The 18,769-nt window shown below is 40.3% G+C and overlaps 1 protein-coding gene across 23 annotated transcripts in view; it reads right to left on the bottom strand.

Moving 5' to 3' along the window:
• Positions 1 to 18,769, bottom strand: part of LOC129840290 (receptor-type tyrosine-protein phosphatase T-like) — a 448,617-nt gene that overhangs the window by 81,617 nt on the left and 348,231 nt on the right. For 11 of the 23 annotated variants that reach the window (XM_055908070.1, XM_055908143.1, XM_055908060.1 and 8 more), the window contains 2 exons: positions 18,415 to 18,447; positions 3,754 to 3,783 (listed from right to left, as the gene is read on the bottom strand). The exons of 3 other annotated variants lie outside the window; for them this stretch is intronic. In XM_055908070.1, coding sequence (XP_055764045.1) covers positions 3,754 to 3,783; positions 18,415 to 18,447 — 63 coding nt within the window. The remainder of the gene's footprint in view (positions 1 to 3,753; positions 3,784 to 18,414; positions 18,448 to 18,769) is intronic. 9 more of the 23 variants (XM_055908116.1, XM_055908166.1, XM_055908234.1 and 6 more) reach the window with 2 other exon arrangements.

Below are 18,769 nucleotides of genomic sequence, written 5' to 3' on the forward strand. Positions count from 1 at the left end.
AGGACATGGGGCTCTAGTATTAAAGAAAAAGAGTGAATGATGGAGGCAGAAAGAAATATACTCTAACATGCTGACAGATAGAGGGAGAGGGAGATATTGGGAGTGAACTAGAAAGGGAATAGAAGGTGTGATGTAGTGAGGGAGAGAAAAAGAGAGACAGCAGTAAGGCCACATATCATCTTTAACACAGTATGCCCTGTTCTCTAGTGTGCAGCACACCATTTCGTCCTCTTTGCTATGGGTCTTACTTCTCTCCCTCTCTACACTGTCTGTATGGCCTTCTGTTGCCTCTAAACATGATTGCTCCACCACATTCTATTAGGCGAGCATACTATTTTGATCCAATCTTTAAATATTGAACTAGCCCAAAAATTTATGTAGTGGAGCTATTATTTACCTTCACTTATACAGGTATGTCAATTCAGAACTAATTATTATTTATGTACAATGGCAGCCTGTCATGTGTGCGGACCCTACTTCATCTGTAAGTTGTCTTTGGCCCAGCACTTCTTAAAACAAGTGATGTGCATTTAACTACACAAACTCCCACAACCCCATTCCCAAATCTAGGCTTCCATCATATAAATAACCTTCTATAATGTAATGATGTATAGTTTAAGAGGCCAGGAGGCCTCCCTATCATGTCTGTCTGTCTGTCTTTTATCATAACAAAACAGTGCTCAGATTCCTCTCACTTTCCTTCCTGCCATCAAAAGGTCAGCGATATTTCCTAATTACAAGAGTTCTCTCAATTGTTCAGCCTATTGGATATTCCTATAATAGACTAATTTAAATGACAAATTCCTTGCATATTGGTAAGTGGCAATGGAGTAAAGATAATCCATATTTAATGAATGTCAAACCAACACTTCATTAAAAGTAAGGTTACCCCACTGAGGATGGCCTGCATATCATATTGTGCTTTATGGCACTGGCTTTGCTATTTATAGGTTGCACCTCCATCACTTGCGTCATGCCATTGTATGAACGTTCTCAAGCTGCCCTCTATCGGCGGTGCCCTAAAGTGGTGATAAGCCCCGTCATTCTGGACAGAGGCTAACTACTGTTTAGTCTAAATTAAATTGCCTGGAAATACGATGGCATTGCTGAAGTAGTCAAATATTTTGTAGGAAACAACTTTGCCAGCATTATCATGTCGTCAAATTTACTTTAGACAGATGACAATGTTGTTATTAGCTAGCAAAGTTCGTCAAAAATATGCTAACATTAGCTAGCTAAAATCCGGTGGCCTCCCCTCAATCTTAGCTAGCTAGCGTTATACTGCATCTAAAGTCAATCTGGTGACATCAAAATGATGACAAAAGCTTTTCCTACTAATTGTTAGCCTCCTTTTGAATGCCATTGTATTTCCAAGCCACTGTAATGCACTTGTGATGAAATCTTCATCAGAGCTCATTGACGATGCATTGAGTAGAATGCTCAGTCGGGCATCAGTCCAAAACGAACATTCAAAACAATATTGTGATGAAACATGCAACCCACCAAAAGTCAAATTAGAGATGGGCAAAATAGCTTTTAGTTTCAGCGCAGCTAAGTCCTGGAACTCCTTGTCAAAAGATTCCCAAAAAAACTTGCCAAATAGTTGTCTTAAGAGATTAATTCATAAAATGTATTTCAGCGACTAGAGTGGTTCTAAGAGCATATTGTAGTCGCAAGCTCTCAATATGTTACTGTATGTTGTACTTATATTCATATGTGCACATTATGTATGTATGCGGGGGAGGGGAAGGCGTAATATGTACAGGTAATAGGAATGTGGTTCTTTTGTGTTTTTATGCTTTTACTTTGCTTTTGTTGTTTTTCTAATTTCTGTATGTTTTGTTTTTTTACATTTCTTAAGGACTCTTGGAAGATTAGTCATTATGCTAAACAAGATCCTTATAAAACAAAATAAATTACAAATGTGTTATATCATTGGTCATACACGAATATCAGATCTCATCTGCTTCTGACATCTGTCACATCATACAAATTATAATGTAAAACTCTAATATTCAATTCTATCACATGAAAGCAGTTTTATTACATTCGTCTTATAATGCATATGCAGGACATGAAGTGTGCTCACCAAGAAACATATCCAGCTCAGTTTTGCAAATGTTCATTACAAAACTCCTTTGAGAGACAGTGAGTAAGCGGCCAGCCGTGTGGGTGAGGTGAGTAAGTCAGCATGCGCTTTAGCAGGATGGGTGACGCGGATGGGTCTTCACAGCATGGTTAACATGCAACACTCACTCAGTCACTTGCGCGCGCGCACACACACACACACGCACACGCACACGCACACGCACACGCACACACACACACACACACACACACACACACACACACACACACACACACACGAAAGGGATAAATAGAGGTCTGAAGGAATGCCTTTTGGAAAGAGTTAGTGTGTGAATTAAGTAATCAGGTCTCTTGTGTTGTAACTTCTCCTGGCATTGGAAAGTTAGACTGAAACCTCAGAATGGGTGATGCAAATAGTTTTTAGGGCTGTTTTTCAAGCAAAGACTGGCTTACAACATTCAGAGTAGTGCAAAGATTGAGGCTAGTATATATTTTTTCTGTGAAACACTATTGTAGGACCCCAAAGAGAAGGCTCAAATTAGAGAAAGGTTTGACTGCATTGATATTGTTAACAATATTAATCATGTGAACAGGAAAATGTTTTTTCAACTACACGTCCGAGAAGAGTGTCTCAGTGTTGTGGCCTTTACTAGCCTGTGGGCCTCCTACTCAGCCTGTAAGACTGCTGCTCAAGAGTAAGCTCCAGGCAACGGCTGCTGGGAATGGATGCATCAAATGCATCAACATTTCAAGAGCTTCAAGGAAAAAAATACATACAGCTGCAGAACTGTGTTTTCCAAAACCCTTTAAATGCCTGAAACATCCCAGATCCATGCTTCTGCACACTCGTCAATAAGCAAATTAAACAATTCATCCGTTATGAAATATAGCCGGCATTGTAATAGCCATCAATTTAATTGCATATATTAAGCGTAAAGTAGTAATTTCTTTGAGGGTTAAAGATTTCTGGCAGTTAAGTCTTCATGATTACTGTTTTGCTATGTTAGGAACTGAACACTGATATGTCTACTGCAGTTAAGCATTTTTGCTTAAGCCAGGAAAGTGGTCTTTGCACCATGCAGATATAAACTACATAAAGCCTTGAGAAATTGGGAAACTATTTTCAACTAGCAGCAGTAATAATCGTTAGAGACGGCAAACAAGATGTGCCATCTCTTTGCAGCATGAAGCAAAAAATTAAAGGTCTCCATAGAAACACTATTTGACCATTTGAAGCTATAAGCTAAGTCCTGGGCTGATGCTTAGTATAATATACACGCACAGCTTGTTATTGACTCCCCCTCAAAAAATGCCTACAAAGGACAAGTTACAAAACATTATACATGGCTGAAGACGTTCTTTTTGTAGGTGTTGAGATGCTTTGTCCACCATGGCATTTCTGATTGAGAAACAAATGTAGTATTGAATAACTGGCCATGAAAAAGGCCCTAGATCTAAACATTAACACTAACTCTCTAGTTGTAGAGTCTGTTGTATTAAATTTTGTTCCATAAACAGTAACTGAACAAGTGTATGTCTATGGGGCTAAGAGGGGGAATTAAAATAGGCTCAGTGGTTTAGTAATATAAGAACATTGAGAAACAAGGATAATAAAAAAGATAAATATCAAAATTGGGAAAGGGTCTTTCCTTAAATGCTACTTACAGGTAATAAGAGTAGGAATATGCATTTCTTCTGAAACATGAAGGTAGACCAGTGGGACAAAATTGAGCACCCAAAAAAGGACAAACAGATTACATTAGTTAGTTCTTTAGCATCCGCATCAAGGAGAGCTGATGGAGAAAAATGTCAAGAACGGGTTAAAGACATTGATTTGCTGCTGGCCTGTTTTTTTTTGGTCTGTCTGTCTACAGTCTAATACTAGTTAAACCAACCTTCCCATTAAGTTCTGCATGTGCCTATGATCCACCAGTCTATAGTAAAGGCTGGACATTTGGGTGCTCCTATACAGTTGCACATATAACCAACAGTACGCTACTCAAACCCTTGCAGCCATTTCATCAAAGAAAAAAATACACATAATTCACCCGCATTTAAAGAAGAAATAGCACATCTGGCTCCCAATAAAATTTAAACTCCTTGAGAGATGGAATTGTCTGAACAGACAGTGGGTGGCTGGGAAAACAAAAATAGGAGAGTAGGGATGGGAGGAGGAGTGGGAGTAAGAGGAAGGGGGTATGTTTTAATGACATACTGTTCTGCCATTCTGTTTAGTGAGATGGAAAGAGAAAGCGATGCTACTGTTGACACTTTGACTGCTTTAGGAACTAAATCAAACCTGAGTGATGAAATTATAGTGTGCTTGCGTGTGTGTGCATGCATTCTGTTGGATTTCTCTAGGAAGGGTTCTTTTGAGAGGTATAACATTCACAAATGACATGCAGCGAGCAGTGAGGAGTTAGCAAGCAGAGATGAGACTGAAAAGCAGATGGTATCTGTTGTTTCTTTTAAGGGTTTGTAGTTCCCAAATGTGTTGACATCAGATATATCAAAGGAGTAAATGTGTGACAAATACCTACAGCATTCAGTACAACCCTAGTCTGTTCATAATAAGTAGCAATGTGTTTAGCATAGTCTTTTTTTATACAAATTGATACCCACTTACTACACAAACAATGATGTGTATTTTTTTTTTTAAAGGGGAAGTTCAGAATTTGTGAGTGAGCAGTGAGGAGTTAGCAAGCAGAGATGAGACTGAAAAGCAGATGGTATCTGTTGTTTCTTTTAAGGGTTTGTAGTTCCCAAACGTGTTGACATCAGATATATCAAAGGAGTAATTGTGTGACAAATACCTACAGCATTCAGTACAACCCTAGTCTGTTCATAATAAGTAGCAATGTGTTTAGCATAGTCTTTTTTTTAATACAAATTGATACCCACTTACTACACAAACAATGATGTGTATTTTTTTTTTTAAAGGGGAAGTTCAGAATTTTACAACTTGGTGTTAGATGGTTCCTCAATCGAAAAAGTAGTTTTCTTTAAACAGGCACAAACTTCAGCTAACTTTAGTCACCGGTAGCAAACAATCAATGGAAGTGATAGGGGCAATTGTAAAACAATTTTTAAATGGCCAAATCACCTTCATCCAACATCAAACCAAATATAGAATTGATTTCAGTTGACTTGGCCATGGAATTTTGACAATTGCCCCTATCACTGGGAAAAACCCAGTGCTGGTTAAGACATGTAGATATCCAAGGTCTTAATCGATATAATCAACATAATAGATCTGTATGTTCTGCAGTCAGATATAGTATTTGATTCAATGGAAAATTAGCCTCCAATCCTTTCCTCTGTTTGACAGTCCTGTTAATAAGTTTGCGGTCACTTAGAAAAGTCCTTGTTTTTGAAAGAAAAGCACATTTGTCTATTAAAATAACATCAAATTGATCAGAAATACACTGTAGACATTGTTAATGTTGTAAATGACTATTGTATCTGGAAAAGGGTGCAGAAGGAACGTCTTCCACTTTGTAAAATTAAGAATTTTCCGAATATGTGACCCGTTTCAAGAAACTAGGTGTATGCGCAAGTCACGACTTCACAGGAAGTTTTTATTTTTATCCAAATGTGTTTTTTGGCAGAAATGCCTTCTGGAACATGTGAACTTTCATGTGCCTTAATAACAAACTTGTATGACATCTGTAAATACCAATAAAATTGTTAAATTACGAGCCTTGTTGATTAAACCACAGAAAAAGCTGAGCAACCTTCCCACTATCCATGATTGGCTGAGATAATGAGTGGGCTGGACATGCCGAGAGAGGTTCGGATTGGTCTACCATATTGAAGGCTTCTGTCTATTTTAGTTGGGGAGTCTGTTGGCAATCCTGTCGAACACGGCTTTAAAAATGTATAGTGTAGTGGAGCTGCATGAGTGTTACTCTCCACTTTCTGGAGGATCGAGTTTTGAAATCAGTGGAATTAGAGTATGATAGCTAAAGAGATGGAGAAATCACCTGTCACCTGTCTCCGGATTATCTTCAAACTAAGGGCAACCGTGGTATGGCATTCCTGACAGGGAGACACGTCCATCATGCGAGATGATGTATACAGGTAAGATAGCTAGCTACATTTTCAGATATGACATGTTTCTAATTTTGACAGAAAGTGGTTTCATTTCGAGCTAAAGCGTACCGTTAGCTAGCTAGTTAACATTAGCTGGCTGGCTCCCTAGCTAACTTTACCTGTATGACGTTATTATTCGTATCCGAGAGCCGTTTGCTTTGCTAGTTAGAGCCTAACGTTAGCTAGCTAACATTGAAACTGGTTGGTTAGCTCACAGCTAATTCATGCAGGGTAGTAACGATGTATGTTCATTGTTGTTTAACTAGCTAATGTTAGACGGCTGGCTCGTTAGCTAATGTTACGTGTGTGATCTTACACGTTGTTTACCTAGCTACATGTCTTAAGCTAAAGTGCACAACACCCGTTGAATATGGCCGGTGTCAGTAAAGGCCATTTTCTCAAAAGTGAGTTTACAAGTTAATCAACTTTCAAAGCAGAATTACTATCCCATTGTTCCAAAAATGCAGTGAATGATATACCAATTTGTAGCTGAGTCTACTTTCATCCAATGTAAAAACACAATTTCAAATTGGCTACATAAAACCAAATCCAGGTGGTGAGTCACAAATGAGGATCATATCTCTGTCAACTCGGAGTCTGACAGTGAGTTGGAAGAAGAGGATGAGATTGACCCTCAGCCAGACCCAGGACCAGCCCTTCAGCAGCCAGCTCATCAGCAGCCCGCAGGAAGAGAAATATGGATGTAAAAAAATATTTATATTGTGAAATTGAATGGTCTTCTTGCCCAAGAAATTAGCCACCCTGCATGGCTGCTATTGTAATAAGGATGCATCCATGGCCGACGCGGATGGCGGTTACTCATGTGCAGGACATAAAGTATTATTGTGAACTGTTCATCACTGACACCATCCAGAAAATGATCCTGGACTGCACTAATTTGGAGGAAAGTAATGTTTTCTGAGAGAGATGGAAGGAAGTGGACCAAACTCAATTACATGCATACTTTGGGGTTCTTATCCTTGCTGGTGTTTTCAGACCCAATGGGGAATCCACAGAATCCCTATGGGATGCAGAAACTGGCAGAGAACTTTTCCGTGCAACAATGTCTCTGGAAAACTTGCACATTTCCAGGACTATCCACTTTGATAACCGAGACACCAGAGCAGCTTGGCGACAGAGACAAGTTAGTTGCAAGCAGGTCAGTGTGGGACAAGTGGGTGGACCGCCTGCCCCTGTCTTGCAACCCTGGACCCAACGTTACTGTTGATGAGAAGCTTATGCCATTTAGGGGCCGCTGCCCTTTCAGGCAGTGCATACCGTCTAAATCCGCAAAATATGGAATCAAGATCTGGGCTGCTTCATCATATGCGTGGGACTTGCAAGTGTATAGGAGGAATCGAGATGGAGGAGCCCCTGAGATGAACCAAGGGATTCGGGTTGTCCTGGACGTGACACAGGGACTCACAGTGGCCACAACATCACATGCAATAACTTTTTTACTTCATACAAGCTGCGACAGGAGCTCCTCAAGAGGAAGCTGACGATGGTAGGAACAGTACAAAAAAACAAGCCAGAGTTACCACCTCAGCTGTTGAATACACGGAACAGGCCTATCAATTTCTCTAAATTTGCGTTCACAGCTGACACCTACCTAGTGTCCTATGTGCCAAATAAAGGAACCAATTTGATACTCATGAGTACACAGCATAGGGATGGGATAATCTGTGGCCAGGAACATCAAAAAACAGAAATCATAATGGATTACAACGCCACAAAAGGAGGGGTGGACAATTTAGACAAGCTGTTGATTGGCTACAGCTGCAAAAGGACAACTCTACACTGGTCACTTGCGATATTCTTCAACATCTTGGACATCTCGGCATACAACGCGTTTGTCATCTGGATGGCGTTGAACCCAGATTGGAAGAGAGGGAAGCTCCAGAAGAGACGGCTCTTTCTCGAGGAGATGGGCAAGGCATTGGTAAGACCTCAAATCGAGAGGAGGCAAGATATCCCAAGGAACCCAGCTTCTGCAGCCATCGCGAGGAGGATTCAGGAGGATGCTGGTGTGCAATCCGCACCGACCCACAGAACCAACAACTCCAATATCGTAAGTAAGTGAGAGTGATGTTGTTGCATGTGTGTGTGTCTGACTCTACTACCTTGGCCTGCTGTAATTATATATGTGAGTGAGATGTCAGTAAAATGTCGGAAGTAAATGTTTGCATCCTTCTAGATTGCAGCCTGTAGCAACAAGAAGCGTTGCGATGTGTGTGGACCCAAGAAGGACAGGAAGACCGTACATATGCATCAAGTGCAAGAAATACATTTGCAACGCACAAACTCTGCCCGATCTTAATTTGTTTTCAATGGGGCTCATTTATCATTTCCATAAAATACTGTATGTAAAAATTGTCCTTCCAATTTGTTCAGGTCAAAACATAAAATATCAATAGTGATGAAAACCTTGTTTCAATGATATTCCACCCATGTCTGGATTATAAATGTTATTTAAAAAAACAAATAGCACTTTTATTGATACATGTGATCTAGTAGAGGTAAATGGCAAATATTAACCATGTATGCTGTCTATATTGCTTGTAATCGATTTAAGTCATCTAAGAATGAACTATTGTTACGTAAATTGTTATGGCTGTAATGTTTTAAAAACAATAATGTCAGACCCACGAACATTGGGTGAATAACAAAAACATGAACACCACACAAGGGTTAAGACATGAAGGTCAGTCAATACGGAAAATTTACTTAAAAGTTACTTAAAATGCAGTCGCAAAAACCATCAAGCACTATGACAAAACTGGCTGTCATGAGGCCCGCCACAGGAATGGACGACCAAGAGACTCTACTGCAGAGGATAAGTTCATTAGAGCTACCAGCCTCAAAAATTGCAGCCCAAATAAATGCTTAAGTTTTCAAGTAACAGACACATCTCAACATCAACTGTTCAGAGGAGACTGCGTGAAATCAGGCCTTCATGGTCGAATTGCTGCAAAGAAACCACTACTAAAGGACACCAATAAGAAGAAGAGGCTTGCTTGGGCCAAGAAACACGAGCAACGGACATTAGACCAATGAAAATCTGTCTTTTGGTCTGATTAGTCCAAATTCGAGATTTTTGGTTCCAACCGCAGTGTCTTTCTGAGACGCAGAGTAGGTGAACGGATGATCTCCGCATGTCTAGTTCCCACCGTGAAGCATGGAGGAGGTGGTGTGATGATGCTTTGCTGGTGACACTGTCCATGATTTATTTAGAAATCAAAGCACACTTAACCAGTATGGCTACCACAGCATTCCGCAGCGATTCACCATCCCATCTGGTTTGCGCTTAGTGGGACTATCATTTGTTTTTCAACAGGACAATGACCCAACACACCTCCAGGCTGTGTAAGGGCTATTTGACCAAGAGGGAAAGTGATGGTGTGCTGCATCAGAACCTGGCCTCCACAATCACTCAACCTCAACCAAATTGAGATGGTTTGGGATGAGATGGACCGCAGAGTAGAGGAAAAGCAGCCAACAAGTGCTCAGCATATGTGGGAACTCCTTCAGGACTGTTGGAAAAGCATTAATCTGGTTGAGAGTATGCCAAGAGTGTGCAAAGCTGTCTTCAAGGCAAAGTGTGGCTACTTTGAATCTACATTTTATTTTTAATCGTTTAACACTTTTTGGTTACTACACGATTCCATGTGTTATATCATTTTTTTATGTCTTCACTAGTATTCTACAATGTAAACTGCTGACTAGTACTGTATGTTCATGCAAAAAAAATAGAGGCAGGGCAGTCAAAAACGTAACAGAATTTTTCTGTGTTCACTCAATGGAGCTGGAAACAACACTGAAATGGTGAAAATTATAATATAAATTTGAGTGTAAGAGCATTCCGGTCTTTGTCCTGTTGGAAAGTAAATCTGAGAACCTGCTTCAGACTGCAAACAACCTTAGACTTGGGAGAAGATTTACAGTTGAAGTCAAAAGTTTACATCCACTTTGGTTGGAGTCATTCAAACTTGTTTCTCAACCACTCCACAAATTTCTTGTTAACAAACTACAGTTTTGGCAAGTCAGTTAGGACATCTACTTTGTGCATGACAATACCTTTTTCCAACAATTGTTTACAGACAGATTATTTCACTTACAATGCACTGTATCACAAGTCCAGTGGGTCAGAAGTGTAGATGCACTAAGTTGACTGTGCCTTTAAACAGCTTGGACAATTCCAGAAAATGATGTGATGGCTTGAGAAGCTTCTGAATGGCTAATTGACATAATTTGAGTCATTTGGAGGTGTACCTGTGGATGTATTTCAAGGCCTACCTTCAAACTCAGTGCCTCTTTGCTTGACATCATGGGAAAATCAAAAGCAATCATCCAAGACCTCAGAAAGAAATTGTAGACCTCGACAAGTCTGGTTTATCCTTGGGAGCAATTTCCAAATGCCTGAAGGTACCACGTCCATCTATACAAACAATAGTACGCAAGTATAAACACCATGGGACCACGCAGCCTTGGTGCGAAAAGTGCAAATCAACCTCGGAAGCAGCAAAGGACCTTGTGAAGATGCTGTTGGAAACAAGTAGAAGAGTATCTATATCTACAGTAAAACGAGTCCTATATCGACATAACCTGAAAGGCCGCTCAGAAAGGAAGAAGCCACTGCTACAAAACCGCCATAAAAATGCCAGACTACGGTTTGCAACTGCACATGGGGACAAAGATCATACTTTTTAGAGAAATGTCCTCTGGTCTGATGAAACAAAAATAGAACTGTTTGGCCATAATGACCACCGTTATGTTTGGAGGAAAAAGGGAGAGGCATGCAAGTCAAAGAATACCATTCCAACCGTGTACCACCGGGGTGGCAGCATCATGTTGTGGGGGTGCTTTGCTGCAGGAGGGACTGGTGTACTTCACAAAATAGAATGCATCAGGAGGCAGGAAAATGATGTGGATATATTGAAGCAACATTTCAAGACATCAGTCAGGAAGTTAAAGCTTGGTCGCAAATGGGTCTTCCAAACGGACAATGACCAAGTATACTTCCAAAGTTGTGGCAAAATGGCTTAGGGACAACAAAGTCAAGGTATTGGAGTGGCCATCACAAAGCCCTGACCTCAAACCTATAGAAATTTCCGGGCGGAACTGAAAAAGTGAGTGCAAGCAAGGAGGCCTACAAACCTGACCTAGTTACACCAGCTCTGTCAGGAGGAATGGGCCAAAATTAAATTCACACAACTTAGTGTGAAGCTTGTGGAAGGCTACCTGAAATGTTTGACCCAAGTTAAACATTTTAAAGGCAATGCTACCAAATACGAATTGAGTGTATGTAAACTTCTGACCTACTGGGAATGTGTTGAAAGAAATAAAAGCTGAAATAAATCATTCTCTCTACTATTATTTTGACATTTCACATTCATAAAATAAAGTGGTGATCCTAACTGACCTAAGACAGGGAACTTTTACTAGGATTAAATGTCAGGAATTGTGAAAAACTGAGTTTAAATGTATTTGGCTAAGGTGTATGTAATATTCCGACTTCAACTAGAGTCATGGAGGTCATGGAGTACCCACTCACTGGAACAAGTGGAAGAACTGCATAAATGCGTTAGCATCTAGAAGGAACCAAACTTCTTATGGCTGCAAGGGAAAGTGTTGAGTAGCCAGTGAAATCGTGCCCATTTCAAACGGCCTCCTACTCAATTCTTGCTCGTACAATATGGATATTATTATTAATATTGGATAGAAAACACTCTCTAGTTTCTAAAAACGTTTGAATTATTTCTCTGAGTGAAACAGAAATCCTTCTGCAGCACTTTTCCTGACCAGGAAGTGAAATGTCAGAAATCAATGCTCTGTTCAACCTCATGCCTATACATGGGCGTGTGATGTGGGAGTCTACAAACACTTCCTACGCCTTCCCTTGGTTGTCAAAATGCAGTGAAAGAAGAAATTTCGTGTCTACCTTGGTCCGAGGTGGAATAAAAGATCTTTGTTTGACGTGACCGTCCATATCCTGTTTCTGGAGCGCGCGAAAGAGGACACGGATATGGCTTATGTTTAGCTGTGGTTATGAAAGACGAACATCTCCGTCTTAGATTTGATTTGATACATGTCACCATATCATCGTAACGTATGTTTTTTCAATATAGTTTAATCAGATTATTGAAACTTTTTCGGGAGTTTTGCCGTGTTCCGTTTTCTAACTTTGTTGACTTTGGAGTAATCCGTGTCACTTGGCAAGTGCCAATGCTAAGTGAAGAGGGAAATTTGCCATTCGAATCCAAACAATGACTCATCTGGACAGAGGACACCTTGTTCAACATTCTGATGAAAGATCAGCAAAAGTAAGAGCCAATTTATGATGTTATTTCATATATCTGTCGTGCATGTTGACTGGTCGTGGGCGCCCAAGTTTTTCTTGCTATTGCTGCTATGCTAATATCACGCTACATTTTGTTTGCGCTGTAAAACATTTAATAAATCGGAAATATTGTCTAGAATCACAAGATGCCTGTCTTTCAATTGCTGTACACTATGTATTTTTCAGAAATGTTTTATGATGAGTAATTAGGTATTTGACGTTGGTGTCTGTAAATATTATGGCTGCTTTCGGTGCAATTTCTGATTGTAGCTGAAATGTAAACTATGAATTATACCTGAAATATGCAAATTTTTTGAAAAAAACATATGCTATACAATAAATATGTTATCAGATTGTCATCTGATGAGGTTGTTTCTTGGTTAGTGGCTATTTTTATCTTTATTTGGCCGAATTTGTGATAGCTACTGATGGAGTAAAAAACTGATGGAGTAAGAAAAGTGGTGTCTTTTGCTAACGTGGTTAGCTAATAGATTTACATATTGTGTCTTCCCTGTAAAACATTTAAAAAATCGGACATGTTGGCTTGTTGATTCACAAGATGTGCACCTTTCATCTGGTGTCTTGGACTTGTTAATGTGTGAAAGTTAAATATTTAAAAAAAAATATCTTTTGAATTTCGCGCCCTGCACTTTGAGCTGGATGTTGTCATAAGTGTACGGGTGTCGGGCTGCACCCCTAACAGGTTAATGTAAACTTTGCAAAGGTTTGGTTCAAGTGTCTATGTATGTAATGCTATGAACATGATCCTTTGTCTTTGTGTGTGTGTTTATGTGTGTGTTTGTGGGAATTTTCACTAGGATTGAATGTCAGGAATTGTGAAAAACTGAGTTTATGTGTATTTGGCTAAGGTGTATGTAAACTTCAGACTTCAACTGTACATTCCATCAAAGGTGCTGTACATTCCACCAAAGGTGCTTCTACAAAGTATTGACTCAGGGGTGTGAATACTTATGTAAATTAGATATTTCTATATTTGCAAAAAAAAGTCTAAAAACACTTTTCATTTTGTCATTATGGGTTATTGTGTGTAGATGAATGAGAAAACATATTTAATCAATTTTTAGTCAGGCTGTAACACAAAATGTGGAATAAGTCAAGGGGTAGCAATACTTTCTGAAGGCACTGAACAACTTTAAAGGTTATACTATGTAAACATGACACATAAATACTCATTGCTGTATAAACACATCGGAAGCACATACACACTCGCGCACACGCTACGCATCCATATGAATTGTAAACATTTCATTATACCATGCACACATGCAAACATGCAGTGACTGAATGGACACTTATCTCACTCCGCCCATGTTGGGTGACCACATGTCCCGGATTTTGTCAGACAGTCCTGCATTTTGGCCCCTTGTCCCACAACCAATCACGTCCCACATTTCATCAACAAATTAAAACATCTAATTACAAAAAAAGTTAGATTTGTCCCATATTTCAGTCAGACATTCCAACCTGTCTCTTTTGCAGTCACGATATATACACCGAGTGTTAATGCTAGGTTAATGCTATGATCCCTTATTGATGTCACTTGTTAAATTCACTTCAAATCAGTGTAGCTGCAGGGGAGGAGGTTAAAGAATGATTTTTAAGCCTTGAAACAATTGAGACATGGATTGTGTATGTGTGCCATTCAGAGGGTAAATGGGCAAGACAAAAGATTTAAGTGGCTTTGAACGGGGTATGGTAGTAGTTGCCAGTCGCACCGGTTTGTGTCAACAACTGCAACGCTGCTGGGTTATTCACGCTCAACAGTTTCCCGTGTGTATCAAGAATGGTCCACCACCTAACGTGGGGTGCACCTCAATATTACTAAGGTGTTCTTGATGTTTAGTACACTCAGTGTATATCATAAAGATATGGTACTAGTGATGTTAAACCCTTCTCCAATCGTTGTTGAGATCTGATATTCTGCGCAGCGCAAGACTAGATGTAGGCCAATGTCATATGGTCAAACACATTTGTCAAATCCTTTTGGTCTAATGATGGATTTACATCATGTCGGAAATTCGGGGCCGCCGAGTTAAAATGAACGGAGATTTGCGTAGCGCTTCCTATTGGTTGATTCTGGTACCTCCCAAATGGGAAACTTGGGATCCGACTCTTCCGCCTAGGTTAGCAAGTCGGACATTTCAGAGTTTGAGTTTCCGACATGACATGAACGCAAATTCCAGCTAAACTTGGAGGACAGTTAACTATTTACAAAAAATGACGAGCAAATCTTTTTTGAAAATAGCCATATAAGGTGATTTTGTCAAACCTGTGAGGCTCTCCATGTCCATTAGTTGCTTATTCAAAATATGTGCTGCTACGTCTCTCAATATGGCTTTCCTAACTATTTTACATTTCCTGAGACCAACCAGAAATGTTTCCTTGGCCAAATATTCGCAGATTTCTGTATCACCAAATTTTGTGCGAGGCAAAACACATTGTAGTAGCCTATAGGCATGCTTCAATTAGCTTGTTTGGTGTAGTGGTATTTCTGTGTGTGTGATGTCTTGCATAATCATCCCTTTGTCCGGCATTTTAAATGTGATCGCCCTAAGCCCATGACTGAATGGCCTTGCAGAGCACTCATCTGTAATGTTAACAGCCTACGTTTGCACCAGGGCACCAATAAGTTACTAATTGTATTTGGTTACACCGTCTTAATGTTCTGAAAGGTATATTGTCTGGACTAAAGTGGTATTGAATGTGAGGATTTGAAATTGGAAACAATTAGTATTGGTAGGGCGATGGGATCTGCTGAGAAAGCGAGGCTGAAGTTGATAGTTTTGGAGATGAGTCGGTGTGGGTGAGGATATTTTAAAATACATTTTGTTTATGGAGAAATATTACAAGGGGTGTAGTCCTGCCGGAGCTCGAAGGAGCAGCAGTCTAACTTTTTTCAATTTGAGAATACACTGATCTGGTAAAACAATGGTAAAATTCTAAATACATTTTATTTAACTACCACTAAAATTCCATCAAAAACAATAAAATGACAAACTAAATAAATATGTATAGCAGCCTAGAGGAAGGTAAATGGTGGTTTCTTCCCTGTCTTCTCTCTGATGGTGGCGAGAATGATGAAGAACTATAGGCTACAGCAGAGGCCCGTCAGAGGCTTGACCACCTTGGCCAAACAGAACGTTGAAAAAAACATTTAACTTCACCGTGTGTCTGCTTTGATGTTCATGAAACTCCATGGACCCCCTCTTGCACAGTGGAACCTAAAACGATATGTGACCACTTTGTTACGGTGACACCGTTCTGCCGAGGACTCCAAACCAGAGTGGCCACCGCAAAGCCCAAGGAGACTGACCCTATCTGGAAGTTGCTGTAGCCCTGCTTGGGAGATTTAGCCTACATTGGCTATTGGTTGAGACGCAGGGCCCGTTCTAGCTTGGTACAGTATGTCAGGGTGGGCAATTGGAATTCGGCCAAGTTGAAGGTAATAATGCATTTAGGTTATAAACTCAGCAAAAAAAGAAATGTCTCTTTTTCAGGACCCTGTCTTTCAAAGAATTCATAAAAATCCTAATATAAGATCTTCATTGTAAAGGGTTTAAACACTGTTTCCCATGCTTGTTCAATGAACCATAAACAATTAATGAACATGCACCTGTGGAACGGTTGTTAAGACACTAACAGCTTACAGTCAGATGGTCACAGTTATGAAAACTTAGGACACTAAAGAGGCCTTTCTACTGACTCTGAATAACACCAAAAGAAAGATACCCATGGTCCCTGCTCATCTGCGTGAACGTGCCTTAGGCATGCTACAAGGAGACACGAGGACTGCAGATGTGGCCAGGGCAATAAATTGCAATGTCCGTACTGTGGGACGCCGAAGACAGCGCTACAGGGAACCAGGACGGAGAGCTGATTGTCCTCGCAGTGGCAGACCACGTGTAACAACACCAGCACAGGACCGGTACATCTGAACATCACATCTGCGGGACAGGATGACAACAACTGCCCGAGTTACACCAGGAACGCACAATCCCTCCATCAGTGCTCAGACTGTTCGCAATAGGCTGAGAGAGGCTGGACTGAGGGCTTGTAGGCCTGTTGTAAGGCAGGTCCTCACGAGACATCACCGGTAACAACGTTGACTATGGGTACAAACCCACTGTCGCTGGACCAGACAAGACTGGCAAAAAGTGCTCTTCACTGACAAGTCACGGTTGGTCGGATTTGCGTTTATTGTCGAAGGAATGAGCGTTACACTGAGGCCTGTACTCTGGAGCTGGATCGATTTGGAGGTGGAGGGTCCGTCAGGGTCTGGGGCGGTGTGTCACAGCATCATCGGACTGAGCTTGTTTTCATTGCAGGCAATCTCAAAGCTGTGCGTTACAGGGAAGACTTCCTCCTCCCTCATTCCTCCTGCAGGCTCATCCTGACATGACCCTCCAGCATGACAATGCCACCAGCCATACTGCTCGTTCTGTGCGTGATTTCCTGCAATACAGGAATGTCAGTGTTCTGCCATGGCCAGCGAAGAGCCCGGATCTCAATCCCATTGAGCACATCTGGGACCTGTTGGATCGTAGGGTGAGGGCTAGGGCCATTCCCCCCAGAAATGTCAGAGAACTTGCAGGTGCCTTGGTGGAAAAGTGGGGTAACATCTCACAGCAAGAACTGGCAAATCTGGTGCAGTCCATGAGGAAGAGATGCACTGCACTACTTAATGCAGCTGGTGGTCTGTTACTTTTGATTTAGACCCCCCCTTTGTTCAGGGACACATTATTCCATTTCTGTTAGTCACATGTCTGTGGGACATGTACAGTTTATGTCTCAGTTGTTGAATCTTATGTTCATACAAATATTTACACATGTTAAGTCTGCTGAAAATAAACGCAGTTGACAGTGAGAGGACATTTCTTTTTTTTGCTGAGTTAAGTTTGAGATGCATGAATACACCACACCAAAAGCAAAATAATATATATATATTTTTTTTAAATACCGAAAGCTTGAAATAATTACCGTTGAAAACGAATTTCCTGCAATTCTACATAGTAATGATTTATGTGACTACTAGGTCAATTGATTTGATAGCATGTTTAATCTAATTTGGCTACCGTTGCAAATATATCTCCGAAAGTTAAGTGGCTCATCTGCTTGTTTGTCATGATTCAATTCATAGCTTTAGATTATAATAGGATAGACTCACTATAACAAGCTTCTGGTTGAACCACAAAGACACCGACTCATGCCTATAGGTAGGTGAATAAATGTGTGTGTATATGAGAGGCATAGTTTAGAGTAATGAATACAACCCACTCACCAAACAAATGGGCTATTGTGGTGAACGCTTAATGAATCCGAATTAGTGCACCACTCCAAATAGGTTGTGACATTATTAGTGAAAATTACTAATTTGACATAGAAAGTGGAGCAGAGTTAAGCCTTTCTCTTGGTGAGTAAGTGCAGGTAAAGAGTAAAAATAGTAGCTGCAAGGCCAGTTCATTGTTGCGCCAGGGGGGGTTATGCAATGCAAAACAACAAAATATGAATGAAAACCCTTACTGAAAGGTGTACTTATAATGCAAGACATAAAATTCACTATAGATCATTGCAGATAATGTATCTAATACTGAACTGACAATGCATAGGAGGCTAGGTAAAAAATATCAATAATAAGTCAACGAATAAGACTGACATTGAGAGTGGCATTTTGTACAATCACAGTGATGCAGACAAAAGCTAGAAATCCAAAATGGTGCAATCGACAGTGACGGTCTGAGTATCAAAAAAGTAATGGCCTCGTGAATTTTCGTGCATGTGTTGGACATGAATGACGTATCTGATCACAGATGAGTCCCAACAGAAATGGTGAGGCACAATCTCAAGATGCGTAGCTAAAAATAAACATACAATACCCCACACTCAGAGTTCTCCATGTGTGTATCTCTCTAGCGGGCGCAGGCCAAAAGAGGAAGAAGATAAGAGAAGGGTGTGAGACTAGTATTGGAAAAAAGAGTGGACAACAGTGGTGGATTTGATCATGTCAATAACTGGTATAGATTATTTATTAAGACGTTTTGTTATACCAACATATAACGTATGTCTAAAGATGAAGTATAGATATTACACTTAAAGGCTAAATAGTCTATATCAACTGGAAATGCATACAGAGGAGTTCAGATGATTAGAAGGATTGCATTGACCCTAAAGCTTTCATTGGGATGAATCAGCTGAATAATGAATATTACACCTGCCCTTATATGTTGATAC

The sequence above is a fragment of the Salvelinus fontinalis genome, chromosome 3 (assembly GCF_029448725.1).
Source record: "Salvelinus fontinalis isolate EN_2023a chromosome 3, ASM2944872v1, whole genome shotgun sequence".
Classification (NCBI taxonomy): domain Eukaryota; kingdom Metazoa; phylum Chordata; class Actinopteri; order Salmoniformes; family Salmonidae; genus Salvelinus; species Salvelinus fontinalis.